General features: G+C 45.4%; 1 protein-coding gene across 1 annotated transcript in view; it reads left to right on the top strand.

The window, feature by feature from the left end:
* smarcal1 (SWI/SNF related, matrix associated, actin dependent regulator of chromatin, subfamily a-like 1) overlaps positions 1–15,920 on the top strand; it is a 76,121-nt gene that overhangs the window by 19,574 nt on the left and 40,627 nt on the right. Inside the window, exon 5 of the mRNA XM_048599380.1 lies at positions 14,496–14,679. Coding sequence (XP_048455337.1) covers positions 14,496–14,679 — 184 coding nt within the window. The remainder of the gene's footprint in view (positions 1–14,495; positions 14,680–15,920) is intronic.

Here is a 15,920-nt window from a genome sequence, read left to right as displayed (position 1 = left end):
TTCCAAATGTGGTCGAACCAAAGTCCTATACAACTGCAACATGACCTGCCAACTCTCGGACTCCATACCCTGTCCGAAGAATGAAAGCATGCCGTATGCCTTCTTGACCACTCGATCGACCTGCGTTGCCACCTTCAGGGTACAATGGACCTGAACACCCAGATCTCTCTGTGCATCAACTTTCCCCAGGGCTTTTCCATTTACCGTATAGTTCGCTCTTGAATCGGATCTTCCAAAATGCATCACCTCGCATTTGCCTGGATTGAACTCCATCTGCCATTTCTCTGCCCAACTCTCCAATCTATCTATATTCTGCTGCATTCTCCAACAGTCCCCTTCACTATCTGCTACTCCACCAATCTTAGTGTCATCTGCAAACTTGCTAATCAAACCATCTCTACCTTCCTCCAGATCATTTATGTATATCACAAACAACAGTGGTCCCAACACGGATCCCTGTGGAACACCACTGGTCACAGTTCTCCATTTTGAGAAACTCCCTTCCACTACAACTCTCTGTCTCCTGTTGCCCAGCCAGTTCTCTATCCATCTAGTTAGTACACCCTGGCCCCCATGCGACTTCACTTTCTCCATCAGCCTACCATGGGAAACCTTATCAAACGCCTTACTGAAGTCCATGTATATGACATCCACATTTATCAACTTTGCCACTTCCTCAAAGAATCCTATTAAGTTGGTAAGACATGACCTTCCCTGCACAAAACCATGCTGCCTATCACTAATAAGCCCATTTTCTTTCAAATGTAGATAGATCCTATCCCCCTCAGTATCTTCTTCAGCAGCATCCCCACCACTGATGTCAGGCTCACCGGTCTATAATTACCTGGATTATCCTTGCTACCCTTCTTAAACAAGGGGACAACATTAGCAATTCTCCAGCCCTGCGGGACCTCACCCGTGCTCAAGGATGCTGCAAAGGTATTTGTTAAGGCCCCAACTATTTCCTCTCTCGCTTCCCTCAGTAACCTGGGATAGATCTCATCCGACCTAGGGACTTGTCCACCCTAATGCCTTTTAAAATAGCCAACACTTGCCCCCTCCTTATGCCGACTTGACCTAGAGTAATCAAACATCTATCCCTAACTTCAACATCCATCATGTCCCTCTCCTCGGTGAATACTGAAGCAAAGTAGTCATTACGAATTTCACTCGTTTTCTCTGACTCCTCGCGTAACTTCCCTCCTTTGTCCTTGAGTGGGCCAACCCTTTCTCTAGTTAGCCTCTTGCTCCTTATGTACGAATAAAAGGCTTTGGGATTTTTCTTAACCCTGTTTGCTAAAGATATTTCATGACCCCTTTTAGCCCTCTTAATTCCTCGTTTCAGATTGGTGCTACTTTCCTGATATTCTTCCAAAGCTTCGTCTGTTTTCAGTCGCCTAGCCCTTATGTATGCTTCCTTTTTCCTCTTTGCTAGTCTCACAATTTCACCTGTCATCCACGGTTCCCTAATCTTGCCTTTCTATCCCTCATTTTCACAGGGACATGTCTGTCCTGCACTCCAATCATTCTCTCTTTAAAAGCCTCCCACATATCAACTGTGGATTTACCCTCAAGCAGCTGCTCCCAATCCACATTCCCCAGCTCTTGCCAAATTTTGCTATAGTTGGCCTTCTCCCAATTTAGCACCTTTCCTTTAGGACTATTCTCGTCTTTGTCCATGAGTATTGTAAAACTTACGGAATTGTGATCACTATTCCCAAAGTAATCCCCTACTGAAACTTCAACCACCTTGCCGGGCTCATTCCCCAACACCAGGTCCAGTATGGCCTCTTCCCGAGTTGGACTATTTACATACTGCTCTAGAAAACCCTCCTGGATGCTCCTTACAAATTCTGCTCCATTTCAACCCCTAACACTAAGTGAATCCCAGTCAATATTGGGCAAATTAAAATCTCCCATCACCACCACCCTGTTGCTCCTACATCTTTCCATAATCTGGTCTCACGCTCACAGTTGGGAGGCCTGTAGTACAGCCCCAACATTGTTACCGCACCCTTCCTATTTCTGAGCTCTGCCCATATTGCCTCACTGCTCGAGTCCTCCATAGTGCCCTCCTTCAGCACAGCTGTGATATCCTCTTTGACCAGTAATGCAACTCCTCCACCCCTTTTACCTCCGTCTCTATCTGGCCTGAAGCATCTATATCCTGGGATATTTAGTTGCCAATCTTGCCCTTCCCTCAACCAAGTCTCAGTAATAGCAATAACGTCATACTCCCAGGTACGAATTCAAGCCCTAAGTTCATCTGCCTTACCTACTACACTTCTCGCATTAAAACAAATGCAGCTCAGACCACCTGTCCCTTTGTGTTCATCATCTGCTCTCTGCCTACTTTTCCCCTTAGTCACACTGACTTCATTATCTAGTTCCTTACAGGCGTTAATTACTACCTCCTTACTGTCCACTTACCTCTTCATTTGGTTCCCATCCCTCTGCCACATTAGTTTAAACCCTCCCCAACAGCGTTAGCAAAAGCAGCCCCTCGGACATTGGTTCCAGTCCTGCCCAGGTGTAGACCGTCCGATTTGTAATAGTCCCTCCTCCCCCAGAACTGGTCCCAATGTCCCAGATATCTGAACCCCTCCCTCCTGCACCATCTCTCAAGCCACTCACTTATCCTGCCTATTCTTTCATTTCTACTCTGACTAGCACATGGCACTGGTAGCAATCCTGAGATTACTACCTCTGAGGTTCTACTTTTTAACTTGGCTCCTAACTCCCTAAATTCTGCTTGTCGGACCTCATCCCGTTTATTACCTATATCATTGGTGCCTATATGCACCACGACAGCTGGCTGTTCACCCCTCCCCCTTCAGAATGTCCTGCAGTTGATCTGAGACGTCCCTGACCCGTGCCCCTGGGAGGCAACATACCATTCGGGAGTCTCGTTTTCGACCACAGAACTGCCTGTCTACTCCCCTTACAATCGAATCCCCTGTGACTATAGCCCTTCCACTCTTTTTCCCCCCCCTTCTGTACAGCAGAGCCAGCCACAGTGCCATGAACCTGGCTACTGCTGCCTTCCACTGGTGAGCCTTCTCCCCCAGCAGTATCCAAAACGGTATACCTGTTTTGGAGGGAGATGGCCGCAGGGGACACCTGCACTGCCTTCCTGCTTTTTCTCTGCCTTTTGGTCACCCATTCCCTTCCTCCCTCAGCAATCCTAATCTGCGGTGTGACCAATTTGCTGAACGTGCTATCCATGACTTCCTCAGCATCGCGGATGCTCCAAAGTGAGTCCATCTGCAGCTCCAAAGCCGTCATGCGGTCTAACAAGAGCTGCAGCTGGACACACTTCCTGCACGTGTAGGAGTCAGGGACATCAGCCACGTCCCTGAGCTCCCACATTGAGAAGAGGAGCATAACACGGGTCTGGGATCTCCTGCCATTTTTACTCTTAAGCTTAGGTTAGTCCTACTATCATATCAAATAATAGATAAATCAAATGAAGAAATTTTTACCAATCACTCTACTTACCAGCACACCATAAAAAAAAGAATCGCTTTACCTTATCAACACACCACACAGTCTTTTTTTTGGTTAGAGGAGGAGGGCGGGTGGGAGCCACTGCCGAAATATATCAGTTCACTCACGTTCCGAGAGCACAATTCGACTGCTCCCACTCGGTTCCGCTGCTGAAATGAAGAACTTACCTTCCCGGCAGCCCCCTGGTCCTCGCTCTCACCGCTCCCGCTGCTGCTGCAAAAATGGAGTTGACCAGGTTTCCTCCATTGAACAAATCCCATTAGCCTGCATTTGGTCTGTGTCCCTCCTAAACATTTCCTACCCATGTACCTGTCCAAATATCTTTTATATGTCTTAATTGTACTCACCTCTACCACTTCTTCTGGCAACTCATTCCATATACGCACCACCCTTTCAAGTCCCTTTCAAAGCTTTCCCTTCTCACCTTAAATCTCGGCCCCCTAGTTTTGGACTCTCCTCCCTCGTGATTTTATAAACCTCTGTAAGGTCATCCATCAGCCTCATAGGCTCCAGGGAAAACAATCCCAGCCTATCCAGCCTCTCCTTAAAACTCAAAGCCTCCAGTCTCGGTCACATCTTTATAAATCTTTTCTGCACCCTTTCCAGTTTAATAACATCCTTCCTATCGTAGGGGGACAAGAATTGTATGCAATACTCCAAATGAGGCCATACCAATGTCTTGTACTGCCATAACACGACTTCCCAACTCCTGTGCACAGTGCTGTGACCTGTGGAGGCAAGTGTGCCAAATGCCGCCTTCACCACCCTGTGACACCATTTTCAAAGGACTGTGCGCCCACACCCATAGGTCTCTTTGTTCGGCAACACTCTCCAGGGTAGTACCATTAACTGTTAAGCCCTGCTCTGATTTGTCTTACCAAAATGCAGCACCTCGCATTTATCCAAATTAAACTTCATCTGTGAATCCTCGGCCCACTGGTCCAGTTGATCAAGATCCCTTTGTACTCTTAGATAACTTTCTTCACTGTCCACTATACCACCAATTTTGGTGTAATTGGCAAACTTACGAACCATGCCTCCTATATTCTCACCCAAATCGTTTATATAAATCACAAACAGTGGAGGACCCAGCACCAGTCCTTGCAGTACACTGCTGATCACAGGCTTCAGTCTGAGCAAGAACCCTCTAACACCACACTCTGTCTCCTACTGTCAAGCCAATTTTGTATCCAATTGGCTAGTTGTCCTTGATCTAATCTTACTAACGCGTCTATTTTCAAGACCTTATAGAACCTTGTTGAAGGCCTTGCTAAAATCCATGTAGACAACATCTACTGTTCTGCCTTCATCTATCTTCTTGGTCACCTCCTGTTTCCCATACACAAAGCCACGTTGACTATCCCTAATCAGTCCTTGCTTTTCCAAATACATGTAGACCCTGTCTCTCAGAATCCCTTCCAAATACTTATCCACCACTGATATCAGGCTCACCAGTCTGTACTTCCTTGGCTTTTCTTTGCAGCCTTTCTTAAATATTGGTACAACATTAGCCACCCTCTAGTCTTCTAGCACCTCACCCATGGCTGTCAATGATACAAGTATCTCTGCTAGGGCCCTGCAATTTCTTTCCTAGCTTCCCACATGTCCTGGGATACACCTGATCAGGTCCTGGGATTTAGCTACCTTTATGCGTTTTAACACCCCCAGCACCTCCTCATCTGTAATGTGGACTCTTTTCAAGACATCATGATTTGGTTCCTGAGTTCCTTAGCTTCCATGTCTTTCATCTCAGTCAATACTGACATGAAATATTTGTATAGGATCTCAACTCTGTCTGTGGTTCCACATATAGATGGCCTCGTTGATCTTTAATGGGCCCCATTCTCTCCCTAGTTACTCTTTCGTCCTTAATATACTTGTAGAATCTCTTCGTATTCTCCTTAATCTTATCTGCCAAAGCCATCTCCTGTCCCCTTTCTGCCCTCCTGATTTCACCTCTTAAGTGTACTACACCCCTGAACTCCTCAATGAATTCACTTGATCCCAGCTGTCTATACCTGACATACACTTCCTTCTTTTTCTTGACCAGAGCCTCAGTATCTCGAGTCATCCTGTGTTCCCTACTCCTGCCAGCCTTGCCTTTCACACTAACAGGACCTTGCTATCCCTGAATTCTCGTTATCTTACATTTGAAAGCCTCCTATTTTCCAGGTGTCATTCTACCTGTGAACAGCTTCCCCCAATCAACTTTTGAAAGTTCTTGTCTGATATCATAAATATTAGCCTTGCCCCAATTCAGAACCTTGACTCGTAGACCAGGCCTATCCTTTTCCGTAACTGCAGTTGTTGACTTGCTTGCCGAGCCAGTAAGTTTGTTTGCAGATGTTTCATCACCATACTAGGTAACATCATCAGTGTGCCTCCGATGAAGCATCGGTGTTCTGTCCCACTTGCTATTTCTGTGTCTGAGTTTCTTGGGGCAGGTGGTATCATTTCCGATTTGTTTCTTAGTGGTTGGTATACGGGGTCCAACTCTATATGTTTGTTAATAGAGTTCCAGTTTGAGTGCCAAGCCTCCAAAAATTCTCGTGCGTGTCTTTGCTTGGCTTGTCCTAGGATGGCTACATTGTCCCAGTCGAATTGGTGTCCCTCTTTGTCTGTGAGCATTGAAATGAGTGATAGTTGGTCATGTTTCTTGGTAGCTAGTTGGTGTTCATGAATCCTGATGGCTAGTTTCCTTCTGGTTTGCCCTATGTAATGTTTTTGGCAGTCTTTGTATAGTATCTTGTAAATAACGTTGATTTTTTTAGTTGTGGTTGTCAGTAGCTGTCATAGTGTAGCTGTCAGTTTGTGGGCTACAGTGATTCCTGGAGTTGGGTGGGGAGCGGAGGTGGAGAGAGTAATCCGGTGGCCATTTCAGATATGTCCTTAATGTATGGTAGGGTGACTAGTGTCTCTGGACATATTGTGTCTTTCTGTTGTGTAGGCATCGGTGGACTATGCTTTTCAGGTAACCGTTGTTTCTAAAGATGCTGTATAGGTGTTCTTCCTCGGCTTTGCTTAGCTCCGGGGTGCTGCATTAGGTTGCGGCTCGCTTAAACAGTGTTTTGATGCAGCTCCATTTGTGGATATTGGGATGATTGCTATTGTAGTTGAGTACCTGATCCGTATGGGCGGCCTTCCTGTGTATGCTGGTCTGAAGCTCACCGTTGGCCTTGCATTTGACCATTACATCCAGGAAGGGAAGTCTGTTGTTGTTCTCCTTTTCTTTGGTGAATTTGATGCTGGTGAGGATGTTGTTTGAGTAGATGAGTTTTCTCCAGTTTAGAGTGTTTGATAATGACAAAGGTGTCATCCACATAGTGGACCCATAGTTTTGGTCGGATGGTGGGAAGGGCAGTCCGTTCAGTCTTTGCGTTACAGCTTCCACTATTATTCCTGATATTGATCCCACGTGTGTTCTGTTGATTTGACCATATACCTTGCCGTTGAAGATGAAGTGGGTTGTGAGGCACAGATCCAGTAGTTTGAGGGTGCCGTCTTTGCTGATGCTGTTGCTGTTGTCGGTTGACCGTATCCCTGGTCTGTCTAGTAACGAGGCTAGTGTTTCCTTAGTTAGGGGGATGCTTATGGAGGTGAATAGTGCAATCACATCAAAGGCGACCGTGATCTCGTCCTCATTTATTCTGATGTCCTTAATGATGTTGAGGAATTCTTGGGCGGAGTGGATGGAGTGGTTTGAGCCATCTACTAGGTGTTTCAGTCTCCTTTATAGTTCTTTTGTTAGTCTGAATGTCAGTGTACCCAGCAGTGAGACAATGGGTCTGAGGGGACCTCCGGCTCGTGTACCTTGGGAAGTCTCAACCCGAGTTAACAGCCCAAGCTACAAATCTTCTCAAAAACCTATTCCAGAATTATTTAAAAACAGAATTAGAATTATGGTCACGGGGCCCAAAAGTGCTCCCTCACTAACACCTCCGTCACTTGCCCTGCACTATTTCCCAAGAGGAGTTTGAGTTTTGCCCCTTCTGTAGTAGGACCATCTACATATTGTGAAGGTGCCAGTGTTGGACTTGGGTGGACAAGGTCAAAAATCAGGTGACACCAGCTTATTGTCTAACAGATTTATTTGAAAACACAAGCTTTCGGAGCCTCGCTCCTTCTTCTATCTACATATTGATTGAGAATGGTTTTTTTGAACACACTTAACAAGTTCTTCGCCATCCAAGTCCTTAACACTATGGCAATCTCAATCGATGTGCTGCACTCAGTATCCTTTGACTAGTTGATTTTTAAGTACAATTCCTTTTTTACAGTGTATGTTTTAAATCAGTTTTCAGATTTTCCAGTATCTCAGACACCTCTTTTTATAATGATATGTAATAATATAAAACAAAGAACTATCGATGTTGGACTTCTGAAACAAAATCGGAGGGCATAATTCTAAGGTGAGAGGAGAAAGATTTAAAAGGGACTGGAGGGGCAATTTTTGGCACAGAGTGTGGTTTGTGTGTAGAATGAACTGCCAGGGGAAGTGATAGATGCATGTACAGTTACAACATTTAAATGACATTTCAATAGGAAAGATTTAGAGGGATATGGACCAAATGCAGGCAAATGGGATTGGTTTACTTTCCCAGGTAAAGGGACAGCAGTGAAGAGGGAGGCTTTCAAATGCAAAATAACACGAGTTCAGGGACAGCAAGTTTCTGTTAGTGCGAAGGACAAGGCTGGCAGGAGTAGGAAACACTGGATAACTAGAGATATTGAGGGGAAAATTGGATGGGTTGGACCAAAGGGTCTGTTTCTGTGCTGTATGGCTCTGTAAAAACAGAAATTGATGGTGAAACTCAGCGGGTCTGGCAGCATCTGTGGGGAGAAACCAAAGTTAACCTTTCGAGTCCAATGACTTTTCATCAGAAGACAGTTCACCTGATGAAGGAGCAGCGCTTTGAAAGCTTGTAATTTCAGATAAACCTGGTGTCATGTGACTTCTGACTTCATTAGAACTGATAGCAGCTAGGTAAAAAAGTGATATTAATGCTGACAATGAGCCACAGGGAGAGATGAACAGTTGGGTAGAGATGGAACCCAGACAGAGAGATATGAAATAGGTAGGCAGATGAAATTATTAGTAATAAGTGATAATGGGAGCTGAGAATAGGTTGGCTGTACTGAAATCAACCCATTTCGTCACAGGACCAGGGTATGGTGGGGTGTAAATATCTAAAGTTATTGAACTTGATGTTGAGTTGTGGAAGGCATAGGGTCCCCAAGTGGAAAATGAGATGAAGTTCAGGGTCATTTTTTTCACAGATATAATGCAGCTGTTCTGCAAAGTGGTCACCCATTCTGCATTTTGATTGATTGATTTTATTGTCACACGTACCGAAATACAGTGAAAAGCTTTGTTTTTGAGCAGTACAGGCAGATCACAGCAAGCAAAGGATGTACAGATCAGAAAGACTTAGAGGCATACAGGTTACATTATTTGCGGCTAGAGTTAATTCAACAGTCTGATAACAGCCAGAAAGAAGCTGTTCCTGAACCTACTTGTGTCTGTGTTCAGGCTTCTGTATCTTCTGCCTGAAGGAAGTGGTTGTAAGAGGTCATTACCAGGGTGCGATGGGTCTTTGATAATGTTGGCCACCTTTCTGCAGCAGCGAGATGTATAAACAGAGTCCATGGATGGAAGGTTCACTTCCGTGATGGTCTGGGCTGTGCACGCCACCTTCTGTAGTTTCTTACAGTCCTGGGCAGAGCAGTTGCCGTACCAGGCCGTTATGCGCCTGGACAGTATGCTTTCAGTGGTGCATCTGTAGAAGTTGGTGAGGGACATTATGGACATGCCAAATTTCCTGAGCCAACTGAGGAAGAAGAGGCATTGTTGTGCCTTCCTGACTGTCGTGGCAAGTCCAGGACACATCATCAGTTATCATCACTCTGAGAAACTTGATGCTCTTTACCCTCTCAATCTCAGTTCTGTTGACGTAGATGGAAGCGTGTTCTTCCCCTTCTTTCTGAAGTCAATGATCAGTTCTTTAGTTTTGCCAACATTGAGATTATAGAACAGTACAGCACAGTTACAGGCCCTTCGGCCCACGATGTTGTGCCGAACTTTTACCCTAATCCTAAGGTCTATCTAACCTCCACCCCTACCTTTTACTATCATCCATATGCCTATCTAATAGCCGCTTAAATGCCCCTAATGAGGCCGACTCCACTACCCTCTCCGGCAATGCATTCCACGCCCCTACCACTCCCTGAGTAAAGAACCTACCCATGACGTCTCCCCTATATCTACCTCCACTCACTTTAAAACTACGCCCCCTCATAATAGCTACCTCCACCCTAGGAAAAAGTCTCTGGCTGTCCACTCTATCTATACCTCTGATCATTTTGTACACCTCTATCAAGTCACCTCTCATCCTTCGTCGTTCTAAAGAGAAAAGCCCTAGCTCTCTCAAACTTTCCTCGTAAGACCTTCCCTCCATTCCAGGCAGCGTCCTGGTAAATCTCTGCACCTTTTCCAACACTTCCACATCTTTCCGGTAATGAGGCGACCAGAACTGGACGCAATATTCCAGATGTGGCCGAGCCAGGGTTTTGTATAGCTGGAGCATAACTTCACGGCTCTTGAACTCAATCCCTCTATTAATAAAAGCTAAATAACCATACGCCTTCTTAACAACTCTATCCACCTGGGTGGCAGCTTTCAGGGAACTGTGAACATGAACCCCAAAATCCCTCTGCTCCTCCACACTGCCAAGAATCTTTCCGTTAACCCTGTACTCTGCTTTCGAGTTTGTCCTTCCAAAATGAATCACCTCACACTTTTCAGGGTTAAACTCCATCTGCCACTTCTCAGCCCAGCTCTGCATCCTATCAATGTCCCTTTGTAACCTAGAACAGCCCTCCGCACTATCCACAACACAACCCACCTTTGTATCGTCCGCGAACTTGCTAATCCACCCTTCCATTCCTTCATCCAAATCATTTACAAAAATCACAAGTACAAGAGGACCCAGGACAGATCCTTGTGGTACACCACTCGTAACTGAGCACCATGTTGAATATTTTCCGTCCACTACCACCCTTTGTCTTCTGAGGGTCAGCCAATTCTGAATCCAATCTGCCACATTTCCCCCTATCCAATGCCTCCTTACCTTCTGCATGAGCCTACCATGAGGAACCTTATCAAAAGCCTTACTTAAATCCATGTATACCACATCCACTGCTGTATCTTCATCCACGTGTTTCGTCACCTCTTCAAAGAATTCAATCAGGTTTGTGAGGCATGATGTACCCTTTGCAAATCCATGCTGACTATCACGAATCAAACTGTGCCTTTCCAAGTGATTATAAATCCTGTCTCTCAGAACCCTTTCCAATAATTTGCCCACCACTGACGTAAGACTAACTGGCCTGTAATTTCCGGGGTTATCCCTATTCCCTTTTTTTGAACAAGGGAATGACGTTTGCCTCTCTCCAGTCTTCCGGCACTATACCCGTAGACAGTCAGGATGAAAAGATCATCGCCAAAGGCCCTGCGATCTCTTCCCTCGCTTCCCATAGAATCCTTGGATAAGTCCCATCAGGCTCGGGGGACTTATCTACCTTCAACTTCCTCAAAATTCCTAGCACATCTTCTTTACTAACATCGGCCTCCTGTAGCTGACCAGCCTGTTTCACACTGTCCTCCTCTACAACTAGGTCCCTCTGAGTTGTGAATACCAAAGAAAAGTATTCATTAAGGACCTCTCCTATCTCTTTAGGCTCCGTGCACAAATTCCCTTTACAGTCCTTGATCGGCCCTATCCTTTCTCTGGTCATTTTCTTATTCCTCAAGTACGTGTAAAAAGCCTTGGAGTTTTCCTTGATTCTATCTGCCAAGGTTTTCTCGTGCCCCCTTGTAGCTCTCCTGAGCTCTTTCTTCAGTTCTTTCCTGGATAACTTGTATCCCTCTAGAGCCTTTTCCGTTCCTTGTTTCCTAAACCTTGCATAAGCATCCTTCTTCCTCTCAACCAGACGTTCGACCTCTCTTGAGAACCAAGGCTCCCTCACTCGACCGCATCTTCCCTGCCTGCTAGGGACAAACATATCGAGCACACGCAGTCTGCATTCCTTAAACAATCTCCACATTTCAATAGTGCTCTTCCCTGACAGCATCTGTTCCCAATTTATGTTACCCAGTTCTTGCCTAACAGATTTGTAATTACCCTTCCCCCAATTATAAACCTTACCCAGCTGTATGTACCTATCCTTTTCCATGACTATTGTAAAAGTAGCAGAAGAGACAGATTGTTTTCATTGCACCACGTCACCAAGCCTTTTATCTCGCTTCTGTATTTTGATTCGTCGTTTGATATCTGTCCCACTACGGCGGTGTCATCAGCGATCTTGTAGATTGCGTTTGTTCGGAATTTGGCAACACACCTGTACAGGGAGTACAGTCGTGAGCTGAGGACACATCCTTGGCGGGGGGGATCTCCCATGTTGAGTGTTATTATGGAGGAGGTGTCTTCACTGATTACAGCCTATGGGTCAGAAAGCTGAGGACCCATTTGCATAGGATGGAACCAAGACCAAGGTCATGCAGTTTTGAGGTCAGTCTGGCGGGGATAATGGTGTTGAAGGCAGAGCTGTAGTCAACGAGCAGGAGTCTGACGTAGGTGTCTTTGTTGTCTAGATATTCCAGGGATGAGTGCAGGGATAGGGATATGGCATCCTCTGTGGACCTGTTATGTCGGTAGGCAAGCTGTAGGGGATCGAGGCAGTTTGGGAGACTGGAGTTGATGTGGGCCATGACCAGCCTCTCGAAGCACTTCATGATTATTGAGGTCAGAGCTATTGGGCGGTCGTCATTAAGGCACACTGTGTGTGTTTTCTTGGGTACTGGGATGATGACGGTCTTCTTGAAGCAGGTGGGGACTTCAGCTCATAGGAGGGAGAGTTTGAAGATGTCTGTGAATACCTCCGCCAGTTGGTCAGCACAGGATCTGAGTGCTCAGCTGGGGACACCATCCGGGCTCATCACTTTCCTTGGGTTGACTCCCAGGAAGTCAGATCTGACTTCTGAAGCAGTGACGGAGGGAACAGGTGTGTCTGGGGCTGTCGGGTCAGGTGTTGCCACGCTGGTGGTATTCTGCTCAAACCAAGCATTAAAGACATTGAGCATGTCAGGGAGGGATGTGTCATTGTCCACTATCTTACACTGTTTCGTTTTGTATCCCGTAATGTCGTTTAGGCCTTGCCATAGGTGGCAGGAGTCTTTTTGGTAGGTCTGGGCATCTAACTTGGTCTGGTACTGCCTCTTGGCCTCCCTGATGGCTTTGTGGAGGTCATATCTGGATTTTCTGTATTGGTCCTTGTCACCTGACTTGAATGCTGCATGTCTGGTCTTCAGAAGGGAGTAGATTTCCTGGTTCATCCAAAGTTTACGGTTGGGTTTTACAAACACTTGGATTGATTTCTTTGGTATGCAGTCCTCCACACATTTGCTAATGAAGTCCATGACGGTGCTGGCATACTCATCTAAGTTTTCCACTGAACACTTGAACACGGCCTAGTCCACCAAGTCCAAGCAGGCCTGGAGATGGTCTTCTGCTGCCTCAGACCAGCGTTGTACTTTGTTTCATGAAGGATTCTCCTGTTCTGCTTGTAAGCTGGGAGGAGGAACATAGCACTGTGATCTGATTTTCCAAAGTGTAGGCAGGGGTTTGAGCGGTAGGTGTCTTTGGTTGTGTAACAGTGGTCCTTTGGTGGGGCAGGAGATGTATTGGTGATAGTTTGGCATCACCTGCTTGAGGTTGGTTTGGTTGAAGTCGCCGGCCGCAATGAATAGGGCCTCGGGGAATTTTGTCTCCAGAGTGTTTGTGGCGGCGTAATTCTTGTCTAGGGCATTTTTCACATTCCCATGGGGTGGTATGTAGACTGCTGTCAGGATGGCAGAGGTGAACTCTCATGGTAGGTAGTAGGGACAACATTTTACTGTAAGGTATTCTAGGTCCAGGGAGCAGAGGCTTGCCAAGGTCGCTACGCCCAAACACCAGGAAGCATACCCCACCGCCCTTCACCTTGCCTGAGGACACCGTGCGGCCCATGCAGTGTATGGAGGCCCCGTCAGCTTGTAGGGCACTGTTGGGCATAGCAGGGGTGTCAAATCTCCATGAAGCAGAACACACAACAGTATGTTCTCCTCTATACTGGCTCCCCAGTACAGAGGAGACCACATTGTGAACAATGAATACAGTAGACTAGGTTGAATGAAGTGCAGTTACATTGCTGCTTCACCTGGAATGTATGTCTAAATAGGCAAGCGTTACACGTTTTGCATGGGAGGTGCTGTGGGGTGTGGCGAGGTGTCAGAGGGTCAGTACTGAGGGATTGCTGCATTATTGGGGTTTCAGTACTGAAGGAGTGCTGTACTGTTGGAGGGTTGGTACTGAGGGAATGTCACCCTGTCAGATGATCAGTACTGAGGGAGAGCCTCGCTCTCAGTGTGTCAGTACTAAGACAATGCTGTGCTGACAGTGATGCTGTATTTTGGATGACAAACTGAACCTCATTCCTAATTTTTTTCTTGGTTGGACAGAAGAGATCCTGTGGAACTACTGCGGTGTAGATCAGGTAGTTCTTGCTGTGCTGTGGTCAATATAGACCCCTACTCACACCACTGAATAAAATTGCTTGGTCATTTATCAGATTGCTCTTGCTGTAGTAAATAATTGCTGCATATCCTGTCTTATAACGGTGACTCCACTTCAAAATGTTCTTCATAAGCTATAAAGCACTTTGTGACATCCTAAGGTGGTGAAATGTGCTGTACAAATGTTACTTTTTTTAAATTGCCTATTATGTCAAGTTTTACAATGCAGAATGTGGCCATTAGACCCAATGTGTCTGTACCATTGTCCAAATGAGTACTTAATTTTGTGCTGCTCCCCTGCTTTCTCTGTGTAACCATCACACTGTTCCATTTCAGATAACAGTTTTCCTTATTCTCGGCTGTTTGGTGTGTATTTCAGTTGATGCTCTATCAAAGATCTCTGCTGTGCAAATAGAGCCATTCCCGAGAGGGGTGCTGGAGATCTTCCTGCCCCAGTTTGAAAAGACCTCTCTGGAGCCTCTTGAAGTCCCAGAAGCTGATTTGTCAGCCGTCGATCCCAAACTGGTCCATAGCCTAATGCCATTCCAAAGGGATGGAGTGAAGTAAGTTTCAGTCTGTTGGGTGTCTGTGTTTGAATTTTTGGAGGAGGGTCTCAATGAAAAGGTTGCTGATTAACTGCAACCATTGCCTGTTCTGGACTGTAGGCAGCTTACTGAATGCTTACCCAAGTGAAACCCATTTTTTAATTCCACTCTTGGAATGTAACAAGTTTCCATTAATCAGTTGGTCACATAGAACTTGAGGATCGCTGTAAAAAGAAACATCTGATATTGGATTGAACAACAAATGCCTGAAAATCCTGAGTGCGCTAAGAATTAGGTCAGAAATCACACGACATCAGGTTATAGTCCAACAGGATTATTTGAAAACCTAACCTGGTTTTGTGTGATTTCTGGCCATGTCCACCCCAGTCCAACACCTGCACCTCCGCATCAGTGCTAAAAATTAGACTAACAATCAATTCAAGATCATCTGTCAGACTTGTAACTTCCACATAATGAGCTACACTGCTTGTATTCATGCACAAGGCCCTGTGCTTTGCAAATAGAATGAACATATCCATGCATTGTGCCTTTTTCAACTAATCAAAAGTTGTAGTGGACCATTCCCTGTAGCATTCTCCATGGAAATGTCTATACTGATTGGAGTTCACTTTCTAACCAATCAAAACACTTTTCTCATGAAATATAAATTGTTGTTCCATTTGAGATTTAGTATCCTTGCAATTCTGTCACGATCAGTACAAGATCATAGAATCATAGAATTTTACAGTACGGAAGGAGGCCATTCAACCCATCGTTCTTGTGCTAGCTCCCAGAAGAGCTACCCAGCTAGTCCCATTCTCCAGCCCAATCGCTGTAGCCCTCTGAATGCATCATGTTCAAATATATCTCCAGCTCTCTTTTGAAACCACCTGTGAAATTTGCCTCTACCACTCTCCTAGGCCGTGCATTCCAAATCCTCTGAATGAAGAAGTTTTTCCTCATCTCACTCCAAACTCTTTTGCTGAAAATCTTGAAGTTGTGATCCCGAGGTGAAAATTTCAACAGCATGTCTTTTTTTCTGTCAACAATTCCTAAGTTTCCATTATTCACTGTTGCATTTGTGTTATTAAATCAAGTTTCCGACATAAATGATCAAAGTTTGATGCTGTCAATCATACATTGAGACCATTCAGCCCATCAGGCTTATACAGGAACACTGAACCACTTTTTCCTTCATTTGATTCTCCTTCCTCTCTTAGCCACACCCTTTTTATTCAAATACTATTTTTCAAATTTTT

This window comes from Rhincodon typus, chromosome 7, assembly GCF_021869965.1.
Source record: "Rhincodon typus isolate 14 chromosome 7, sRhiTyp1.1, whole genome shotgun sequence".
NCBI lineage: Eukaryota > Metazoa > Chordata > Chondrichthyes > Orectolobiformes > Rhincodontidae > Rhincodon > Rhincodon typus.
This window is presented reverse-complemented; position numbering and strand designations above follow the sequence as displayed.